We start from the raw sequence: 11,888 nt of genomic DNA, 5'->3' as shown, positions 1-11,888 counted from the left end.
CTCTGAAGTTGTATGATTACCTTTCATGCTGAAAATTTTTTTTCTTTAAAGTCAAATTTAAAAATATTTACATGTAAGGGGATTATGCTTCTGAAAAATATTTAATTCTGAAGAATAACTTGATTGCAGTGACTGGCATTGTTTGAGATGGAAATCCAGTGTTTTTTTTCAAGTGAACCTTTATTTTTAGTCATACTATTTGTTGTCATATCTGCATAGTGGGTGGAAAAAAGCTAAACAAGACCTGCACAGGTCTGTTTAACCATAAGCTACTTTGCATATTGTCACCAGTAGTCTATAAATCTGACAGGTCCGACTTGGCTGAACATACAACATTTTGACCACAAAACTCAGGTAAGAGCTTTTCAAAGATCTTTCTAATAGTATCAGAATTATGAGAACTTGGTTCAAAAAGAACTCTTAGATAAAATGGATATCAACTTGAATTTTCTCTTAGGTCCTAATACCATGATGACTTTAAGTTTTAATGATTATTACAAGATTGAATTTTACCCATTTGATAAGGCAGGAATTAGTTCCACTGAAAGCTCCCAAGTTTGCTATAATCATGAGAACTTCTGAAATATTGGATCATTTGTTTCTCTGCTAAATTGTATACGTTTTAGTTATTTAGGTTCCAGCAAGAAACCGTTTGAGTTTTTATACTCACTTATTAATCCTCATAGCTCTCTTGGGAAAGAAAGAAATAACCCATTCCTCAGCCTCTTTTACAAATAGAGAGACTAAGACAAACTTCCTGAGATCTTCTTTATTTGTGTGCATGAAACTCAAACTCGAGTTTTAGCTCAGGGCACCGGCAGCCAGCAGGATAATTGATTTTTGCCCAAACTTCTCCATTGATAATTGTTTCTGATTCTTATTTCCTGCTACAATTAATTATTCTATTATTCTTTCTTTGTATATTATTGTCTGAGTGCTTATAATTGAGAATGCAGTTAAATAGGTAGAACGTGAATTACTGTGGTAAATATCCAACTGTACAGGGCGTCCCAGTGGGTATTTGACAATGCCTGAGGTTTTGTTTTTTCCTTTAAAACATTTTAGATAACTTATTTTCATGTCACTAGAATTTCTCCCAGTGTCCTTTTTTGAGTTATTTGTCAAAGAATTGTTCTCTCTTAGAGCCAATTTTTTTCACACAGATTTCATCTGGGTCAAATTTTAAAAGATAATTTTATTAGTCTAATATAAGGGTGAAGCTCTTTTCCCAGATTAAATAATAATTAGCATGGATATTATTTGGGTTGTTTTTTTTTTTTTTTTTAATTTTCACTCTAATAGTCTATTCTCAGGTTTGGTTTTGGGCACAAGTCAGAATTTTTAACTTAGTTTTCTGGTTGAGTTCCACAACTCAGAATTCATCAGAAAAGTCTTTTCAGGAATAATTTCTTTTGCTGCTCAAATAGTGTGCACAGAACCCATTGACATTGGCAGAGTTGTCTTCGACCTGCACGACTTTGAGCAAGTCCCTCAAACTCTGAGCCTCAATTTCCTCATCTGTAAGAACTCTGAGATAACTTTGAACTCTCAATCTAGAACCGAGTCCTTTTCTAATATGAAGACTCCTTACGTAGTGACAAATTACCCTGTTTACTTCTCTTGAGACATGGTTTATGTGTGAAGTGGCACTTTATAAACCTTTCTAAAGCTCCATGCAAGTGGGAGCTCTTTATCCAGAACGTCTGGCTTGGCAGTTTTCTGATTCCTTAATCGGGAAACCCTTCTTTGTCTTGGGCCCCCCTCCTTCCCAACTCCCTTTTTTCCCCCATGGCTTGGTTTTAGTCTTCTAAAGGCAAAATTGTTTGGAGACAAGGGAGTAAGAGATTCTTTGCTTGTTCTATCCTTTTAAGTTCTTTGTCCTGTTTAATTTCCTGACCTTCAGTGTTTTCACTTCAGTGCTTTACCTGGGCTTGTCTATGATGAAATCACCTATGGGATTAAGACGAGCTCTTTCCCAGCATTTGCATACTTTTAAGTTTCTGTTTACCTTCCAGCCTTACTTCTCCTTACTTCCCCTTACTTCCCCTTTACCTTTTACTTAGCATTCCTGCCAAACTGGTTGCCTTGCTGCTCTGCCAAGTTGGTGGTCCTTCTCCGGGTTTTGGTCAGTTCCCCCCATATTCACCTTATGGTATCCTTTAGCTTTCTTCCAGGCTCAGTCCAGGTACATCTCCCATCTTCCACAGGAAGCCTTCCCTGATTCCCTAGTTAGCAATGCTCCTCACTCCTCAAAAGCTAATTTTTTTTTTTTTTATCTAAATGTTTATCCCAATAGTACCAGTCAGATCCTGGAGAGCAGGGATTTATTCCATTTAATCTTTGCATCTTCAGTCTCCAGCATACCTGGCAGGCAAATCAAGGTATAGCAATTGAATGACTCCTTGATTTCTGACTGGTCTTCCCTTTTCTTTTTTCTTTTTTAGCTTCCTTATCTGTAATCTGCCCCCATTTAAGAAGCCACATAGAATATAGTTTGATTAAGCATTTTCGGAGGAACTGGAGCGTAATTTCTCCAACTTGAATTATAGTGATTAATTTTTTTCAGCAAACATGTATTAAGGGCCCACAATGTGTCAGATACTAGGCTAGACACCAGCATAAAAAGAAAAAAATGAAACAGTCCTCTCCTTTAGGGAGCTTTAGGAAATAAAATACACAGATAAATACCAACTGTGAGTATTTGTTTATTTCATGTAGATTTGTGATTTTATGGAGTAGGAAATCCCCCCCACTAGTATATCTTTGCAGCTGCTCAGCAACTTGTAGATGTGGACAGCTGCTTAGAACAGAGAGCCTAAGCGACTTGCCTAGAGTCAGCCAGCTAGTCAGAACTTAAATCCAAATCTTCTTCAGGCTGGCTCACTGCACCATGCCATGCTGCCTTCAAAAATTTGAAATATATACAAGGTGAATGCAAACTCTCTACTGGAGATGGGGCTGTTCCAGCTGAGCCTTGAAAGCAGTTAGGGATTCTTGGAGGGGAGGGAGTACATTCTAGGGATAGGGAATGGGAGTCACCTTGTAAAACCTGAACACAACCCTCTCTCAGCTCTCCTGTTCAGATACTGGATTATCAAGAACTTAAAAAACTGGCTGGAAACTGATCTTTTCCTCCTAAAGGTTTTTTTTTTTAATATATTCACATGGACATATCTGTGTTGTTTTTCATTCCACTTTTTCAACTAAGTGCATGATTTTGCTAATGATCTTTAAGACATAATTTATCATGTATCTAACTTTAAATAGAAAAACCAATAAACCACACAAGTATAATTATTCTCTTTTTAAAAAGAAGTATTTGTGTACAGCATGTCTGTGACAATTTATTGATTATTCTTTTTGAGTCACTTTCATTCTCTGTATTTCTCTAGTTTTTAAGAAACGGCATAGTATAATCAATAGACAGATGACCTCAGAATCAAGAAGTCCTGGGTTCAAGTCTCTATCTTTGACACACTAAATGTGTGACTAAGTCACTCAACCTCCAGTTCCTAAACTAACTCTAACTCTCTAAGACTCAATTGCAGAAAAAGGGCTCATCTGCAGCTTTGGAGAAGTGTCCTGTACAAAGTCGCAGGCAGGACTGGTTTAAAAAAATACATTTTTCTATTTCATATGATTTAGGTAAGTCTAGTTCTGGCTCTGCTTTCTTTGCTTTTTATCATCTCACCTTGTGATGACTGTGTATTTAAAATCAGCCGGAGTCAGGAATTCAGGTTAAGGGAAAAATCTTCAATCTTTATTCTCAGTAGAGGTGAAGAAGGATTGTGATAGGAAGCCAGCCAGCAGAGGTGAAGGGGGATTGCAGGTGAAAAGGGGACAGCAGGTATAAAGGGGATCGGAGGTGAAGGGCAGTCACGATAGCAATGTGAGCAGCTGTGACAAGACGCCAGCCAGCAGTCTCTCTCTCTCTCCGCTTCCCTTTCCCACTCCCCTGCCTCCACCCACCAAAATTGTTATTTCCTATACAACACATCAGGATTTGCACAAAGAGTGGGCGGGGGCCATTCTTTCTCCAAATATATATATATTAATAGAGTACGGTCCAATTACTATTTAGCCTCACATGCTTGGGACCTCAGTGCATCAACTCAAGCCTCAGCCCATTACAACCTAATCTTTGTCAAATGTCTTTTAAGATATCATCTTAATGGCCCTGTATACTACTGCACCAATATTCAGTAGCTCATTTGATATTTAATGAGCTCTTACACCAAATGTACTTTTTTTAAAATTTTTTAATAACTTTTTATTGATAGAACACATGCCAGGGTAATTTTTTACAGCATTATCCCTTGCATTCACTTCTGTTCCGATTTTTCCCCTCCCTCCCTCCACCCCTTCCCCCAGATGGCAAGAATCCTTTACATGTTGAATGGGTTGCAGTATATCCTAGATACAATATACGTGTGCAGAACCGAACAGTTCTCTTGTTGCACAGGGAGAATTGGATTCAGAAGGTAGAAATAACCCGGGAAGAAAAACAAAAATGCAAGCAGTTTATATTCATTTCCCAGTGTTCTTTCTCTGGGTGTAGCTGCTTCTGTCCATCTTTGATCAATTAAAGCTCTCTTTATCGAAGAGATTCACTTCCATCAGAATACATCCTCAAACAGTATCATTGTTGAGGTATATAATGATCTCCTGGTTCTGCTCATTTCACTCAGCATCAGTTCATGTAAGTCTCGCCAGTCCTCTCTGTATTCATCCTGCTGGTCATTCCTTACAGAACAATAATATTCCATAACATTCATATACCACAATTTACTCAACGATTCTCCAATTGATGGGCATCCATTCATTTTCCAGTTTCTAGCCACTACAAACAGGGCTGCCACAAACATTTTGGCACATGCAGGTCCCTTTCCCTTCTTTAGTATCTCTTTGGGGTATAAGCCCAGTAGAAAACTGCTGGATCAAAGGGTATGCACAGTTTGATAACTTTTTGAGCATAGTTCCAAATTGCTCTCCAGAATGGCTGGATGTGTTCACAATTCCACCAACAAAGTATCAGTGTCCCTGTTTTCCCACATCCCCTCCAACATTCCCCATTATCTTTCCCTGTCATTCTAGCCAATCTGACAGGTGTGTAGTGGTCAAATGTACTCTTTTAAAAAATTTTAGTAGTATTTTATTCTTCTTACATGCAAAGATAGTTCTTATTATTCACTCTTGCAAAACCTTGTATTCCAAGGTACTTTCTATCCCAAATCTATTGGAATTACCTTGAATCAGCTTCATTGTTGAAAATAGCCATCACAGCTGATGATCACATAATCTTGTCGCTGTGTACAATGTTCTCAGTTCTACTCACTTCATTTAGCATCAGTTCATGTAAGTGTCTCCAGGCCTCTGTGATCTCAACCTGCTGATCGTTTCTTAGAGAACAATAATATTCCATTACATTAATGTGCCATAACTTAATCAGGTATTCACCCGCTGATGGGCATCACTCACGTTCCAGTTTCTTGCTGCTTCAAAAGGGCATCCACAAACATTTTTGCACTTGTGGGTCCTTTTCCCTCTCTTATGATCCCTCTGGGACACAAATCTAGTAGAGGCACTGTTGGATCAAAGGTTTGACAGCCCATCAAAGTTTTTTTTTTGGATGCTTCATTTTGACATTGGAGAAAACATTTTCCTGTGGAATGCTCTTGGCAGAGAAATGGTTCTGGTGCAGCATCTGTTGAGTTGTATAAGAAAGCTTACATAGGGAAGATAAAACTGGATAGTAGTATGTACGAAAAAAATACCTGGGCTTTTTGGAGCAATATAGAACATGGATATAACTTGGTGTGGTGGATAAAGCACCGACTCGAGTCAAGAAGACCTTGGCCCCAACTTGGTCTTTGACAAGCATGGATTAAATTACAGATGAAAAATAACTGATGAAATCAGTCGAGATCCAATAAATTCATAGTGGTTTCCAAGCTTTGGACAAATTTAGACTTGATGTATGGAGAAATTTCCCTATAATTAAAATGATGAGTGGAATAGGCAGCCTCACGAGCTGCCTCCTGAACAGTGGGTTCTGGAGGCTGAACCTAAGAGTTAGAATGTAAAGAACATATTTAGTTCACATTCACCAATGGGTTGGGCATTTAAAGCTGCTTCCAACTCCAAAATTTTGTATGCTGGCAGAAAATCATGGCAATATAGAGTAATTTGGTGATGACATACTCATGCAGAAAGAACCACCCTGAGACAGGATACATTTGTGCCTTTGTTATCAATGAGGAGAGAACTAAATATAGATAGATGTACTTCAGTTTATCCAACAGTTTGGATATCAAGTTGTATATAAGTAGCATTTTTGTAAATCAATATTTGAAAAGTCCTGTGGTATTTTTTGTAAATACTTTCTAATTTATCAGTTTGAATCTAATTTTCACTTGTCAGAATTACATCAACCCCACTATCCTTATGGATTTTTCATGGTTTTTAACTGCTTTATTTCTCTGGCAATGTTATACATCATCTGGTTTTCAAAATGATAAGAAGCAATGCTGCACAGCCCACATAACAGAAGCACCTTAACTCTTTTGGGTGACTGAAGATGGGGCATAGTGTAGTGGAAAGAACCCAGGTCTAGAGCTAGAAGATCTGTAACTGTAATTTGGCTTGTTATTATGTTAATACATTTATTTGTACTTCCAGGTTACAAAGAGAATAATGGATAGCAAGAACTACTGTAATCTGTCTGACAAATTGCCCAACTTTAGTGACTCTCCCCACATGCAGCTCACTCGGTCTTTCTACCTGGACCCCGTTGTCACTTTCCACCTCTGTCCAGAAGCCCCTGCCCCATCCCCTTACTCTGAAGACCTGCCAGTGCTCCCTTTTGCAACCGACCAGCTGATTGTGGAAAACTTTGGAGATCCTTGTTCGTTCCCTTTTCAGATGCCGTATCCCTCTTATGGTAGATGTGACTACTCCTATGGTCCAGCATTCATCAGGAAAAGAAATGAAAGGGAGAGACAGAGAGTCAAGTGTGTCAATGAAGGCTATGCCCAGCTTCGTCATCACCTGCCTGAGGAATATCTGGAGAAGCGCCTCAGTAAAGTTGAAACCCTCCGAGCTGCCATCAAGTACATTAACTACCTGCAGTCTCTTCTTTACAGAGATGAAGTGGAAGGCAAGAAGAAGCCTGGGAAAGGTCAGGCTATTGTGGCAACTACCAGTCACCAAATGGACCCCATTTTTGCAATTGTGTAAATAGGGCCAAAGTCTCAAGAAATCATTTCCTAAGGGTACAGTGTTTACAGAATCAGACTATGTCTGTTACCGAACTTTTGTTGTTAGTATCCTATCATCAGAAACAAGCTTAGAGGTCATTTAGTTCAATCACCTGTCTGAATCCTCCTTTATATAGGATGCCTGGTAAAGGGGTCATCCAGTCTTTGATTCTCTCAGTTGAGCCAATCTTCATAATCTCTTGAGTTAACCTGGCACTGGGTAGTAGTAGTTCACTCTGTACAGTTATGTTTGGAAATGTGTCTTGAATTGCACATGTTTAACTTATATTGGATTATTACTGTCTAGGGGAGGGGGGAAAGAGGCAGGGAGGGAGAAAATTTTGAACATAAGGTTTTGCAAGGATGAATATTGAAAACTTTTTTGCATGTATTTTGAAAAAATAAAAATATTATTTAAAAAAAAGAAAATATGTCTTGAATACTACTGCCATTAGCAGATGAGTTAAAAGGAGCTTCTTGAAGCTTTGAATATTAGTTTCTGGAATTCTAGGAAGGCAGCAGTATGTGCCTCTCAAACATCTAATTTCTCAATTTAAATATGTCTCTGTCCACTTGTAACTTCTCTTGGATATTTCCACAGATTTTTTTTTTTTAATGTGGAAGGAAGAGATTTTAATTCATTTATTGAGGGTCTGCTTTGTGAGAACATGTATCTGGGAACTGTAGGAAATACAAAGTTTGGGTAAGATATGGTTGCTGTTCTCTCAATTCCACAGATAAATCACTGACAAGTTCTTGAAAGTTCTCTGTAGAAAGACAATATGCCTATTGATAAATATAATGCAAATAATGTAAACTAAATGCATTAGAGAAGTGCAAAATAAAGTGTTATGTAATGTTCAGAAAGATAGGGAATGTTCTTACAAGGAAAACCTAAGAAAACTCCTCAGAAAAAAAAAGACATTTAGTTGGGGCTTTAAAGCCTTGTTAGGAGTCTGACAAAAACAGTCTTGTGATATTGAAGAGAGGAAATATTTCAAGAAAAAAGATCAATGGCAATAAAGACTTGGCAAAGAAAGTAAGCCCAGTGAGGCTGGAGCAGAGAGGTCATAGCAAAATGGTATGAAATGAGACTAGAGTGGTAGGATGGCTTCAGCTTCAAATCAGTTTGACAAACATTAGCTTTCTGTTATGCAAGACACTTTTATGTGCTGGGGAAGACAAAAATGGAAAGTGATCCCTGTCTTCAGGGGGTTTAATTTTCACTTGGAATATAATATATACACAGAAAAATAAATACAAGATAATTTGAAGAGGATCCCAAACAACTAAGAATGGACCAATCATTTCAATCCATAAGAAAAAGTATTCAGCCAATGAGGAAAGAAAGAACAACTGTTAAAAAGTCATAATCCAAGCATTTTGTAACAAGGATCGCTACTGGGTAGTAGCAAGGGGAGAGAGAAGAGGAGCTAAATGCTGGAGACATTATATCAGTGGGATCTACAGGAAATAGCACTCACTTTGTGTTTTCAAGAGTTGGGTCAACAACAGGATGATTTCAGAAAGGCTTGGAGAGACTTACATGAACTGATGCTGAGTGAAATGAGCAGGACCAGGTCATTATATACTTCAACAACAATACTATATCATGATCAATTCTGATGGATGTGGCCCTCTTCAACAATGAGAGGAACCAATAGAGCAGTTCTACTTAGGACACAGAAAATAATATGACCAAAGGTTCCAATAGAGCAGTAATGAATTGAACCAGCTACACCCAGTGAAAAAATTCTGGGAGATGACTATGAACCATTACATAGAATTCCCACTCCCTCTATTTTTGTCCACCTGAATTTTTGATTTCCTTCACAGGCTAATTGTACACAATTTCAAAGTCCGATTCTTTTTGTACAGCAAAATAACTGTATGGACATGTAACATATTGTATTTAACTTATACTTTAACATATATAACATGTATTGTTCAACCTGCCATCTGAGGGAGGGGGTGGGGAGAAGAAGGGGAAAAATTGTAACAAAAGGTTTTGCAATTGTCAATGCTGAAAAATTACCCATCTTGTAAATAAAAAGCTATAATAAAAAGAAAAGAGTTGGATCAAATTGTCAAATACTTTAAAAATATCCTACACTAACCAATTAAAACAAATTTACCTTTTTTTTTAGTGTTTTTTTTTACATGTAAGCAGTTTTATAAATCTAAAGTTCTTATTATTTAATGATAAATAAGAATTTTAGCCTTATAAACCCCTATCATAAGAGAAACCAAAAACTAGCAGAGGGGGAAAAAGTGACTTGATGGATAAAACTGGAGTGATTTAGAAGATCCTGTTAACATTCTAAATGATTGTAAACACAAGAGATCTAAAATTAACCTCCTAGACTCTTTTTTCCCCACTTCTTAATGATACCATGAAGTGACACCACTGATTCTATATTATTGCTCAGTTATTTCTTCCTCAGTTTTTTGTTTTGTTTTGCATTGTTTTATATTATACTTTGCAATCAATGTATTTTATTTGTGTCTTGAATAGTAAATGAAAAGAGCTACTACCTTGATTTACAAAATTAATTACCCCCAGATGACTCACACTGAACATGGGAAGAGTAGCAAGGGATTCTAAGACATAATTTTCATAGCACAGATATTTTGTCCCATTTGATTTAGTCCTGTTACCTTTGGTCATATTATTTGCTGTGTCCTAAGTAGTAGTCTTGATTTCCTAACTACCTAAAGTGAGAACAGAGATTATATCTTCTTTCTCATGGATCACTCAAGAGCTTTCAACCACTGACTAATAACACAAGAAAATGTTTTCTCCAGAGAAATTTTTTTGATAGTAATAGACAGCAAACAATCCAATATATTTTAAAAACATGTGCAATTCTTCTATACAATTTCCATAATTATCATGCCATACATGAAAAATAAGATCAAAAAGAGAAAAAAATGAGAAAGAAAACAAAACACAAGCAAAAAGTGAAAATACTATGTTGTGATCCACACACAGTTCCCATGGACCTCTCTTTGGGTGCAGATGGCTCTCTTCATCACAAAACCATTGGAACTAGCTTGAATCACCTTGTTGAAAAGAGCCCCATCCATCAGAATTGATGGACACAAGGTTTTGCAAGGGTGAATGTTGAAATGTCTATGTTTTGAAAATAAAAAGCTTTATCAAAATAAAAAAGGCTATTTTTAAAAATAAATAAAAATGGATTTTATTGACCTTTTGTTTTTATATTACCAAGATTTCCCCTGTATCTTTTCCTCCTTTTGAGAGTAATCCTTTATAATAATTTTTGTTTAAAAAAATTCTGCAAAAGTAATATATTTTTTTTTAATTTGACTATATGCATTATATCATACCTGTGAATCTCCCATTTCTTTTAAGGAGTAAAAGGAAGTATCTTATTGTAGTTCTTCTTTGAGACCAAGCTAGTTCTTAGTAGTTTTGCAGTATTCAGTACTGATTATTTTATAGCAGTTCTTTCCATTTTCATTGTCATTTTGTATATTGTTTTTCCAGCTCTGCTTATTTTGTTCATTTAAATATTTTGCTGCTTCTATTCATTATATGTGTCATTTCTTATAGTATCACATTCACGCACATAGTGCTTTTAGCTATTCACTAACTGATGGGCATCTACTTTGTTTCCAGTTCTTTACTACCGTGAAAATATTTGGTGTATATGGAGATTCTCATTTAACACTTTCAATTTTTTTTTTTTTAAGCTGTGTTCTCCATGTTTAACTTATATTGGATTGCTGACTATCTTGGGAAGGAGAGAGGGAGAAAAATTTGGAAAACAAGGTTTTTACAAAGGTGAATGTTGAAAACTATCTTTGCATGTATTTGGAAAAATAAAATACTGTGAATTTTTTAAAATCATAAATGGAAACCAAGGAAATGAAATCAGTAAATGGCCAGTAATAAAATTAAAAAAAAAAAAAAAAAGTGTGTACTTCGTAAGGGTTTTCTCTAAGCTTAACATCTCCAGGGCCTCCTCAAATGCTTCTCAGATTCCTTCACCATCCTGCTAACACTCTCGTGGCTCGGGCTGGTTTACTGTCCTAGAACAGTCTCCCACCTGGCATCTGATTTGGGAAAGGCGGTGGACACGCCTATTTTCCTCAGAGAAGTCTCTTGCAGACCCACACACCACAATTCCTCTGGTTACTCTGTTTTTCAGCAACAGACAAGAGGAGAGCCTGGGGACTCATGGAAAGGAGGCAAAGCCGCGGCTCGGCGTCGGGCTTGGCTCAGAGCGCTGTCTCTTATGGGATCAGTCGTGGTGGGGGACACGGTGATAACTCTTGGGGAGCGAGCGAGATTAGTGTCTCCCTTTAAAGCGGCAGAGCTCGTCTCTCTCGGCCCCAAGAGAAGTAGAGGCGGGAGATGCGCTTTGGGATGCTGTGGGAGCCCGGCTTCAGGCAGCGGAAGGAGCATCAATTTGCTGACCGAAGACCAGCGTTCGGTGCTTGCATTTGCCGCTTAGTTTGTATCCGGTCGGCCCGGAGCCGAGGAGCCCTGGGTCAGATTTGACCTCAAATAGTCGCTGGCTGACAGGCCCCAGTTTCTGGGCCGAGGAAACCCCAGGACAGGCGAAGCTGATATTGGCGACGGGCTCGTGGAGCGTCTGAGTGACT

General features: G+C 37.7%; 1 protein-coding gene and 1 long non-coding RNA gene across 3 annotated transcripts in view; one reads left to right on the top strand and one right to left on the bottom strand.

The window, feature by feature from the left end:
* The window catches only part of LOC127541035 (uncharacterized), a 116,607-nt gene that overhangs the window by 104,542 nt on the left and 177 nt on the right, over positions 1–11,888 (bottom strand). The gene's annotated exons all lie outside the window — the stretch shown is intronic.
* Positions 6,679–7,558, top strand: ASCL3 (achaete-scute family bHLH transcription factor 3). The gene has a single exon (XM_051966089.1). It carries the CDS (start codon positions 6,694–6,696, stop codon positions 7,234–7,236), a length of 543 nt encoding a protein of 180 aa, XP_051822049.1. The 5' UTR covers positions 6,679–6,693; the 3' UTR covers positions 7,237–7,558.

The sequence above is a fragment of the Antechinus flavipes genome, chromosome 6 (genome assembly GCF_016432865.1).
Source record: "Antechinus flavipes isolate AdamAnt ecotype Samford, QLD, Australia chromosome 6, AdamAnt_v2, whole genome shotgun sequence".
Lineage (NCBI taxonomy): Eukaryota > Metazoa > Chordata > Mammalia > Dasyuromorphia > Dasyuridae > Antechinus > Antechinus flavipes.
This window is presented reverse-complemented; position numbering and strand designations above follow the sequence as displayed.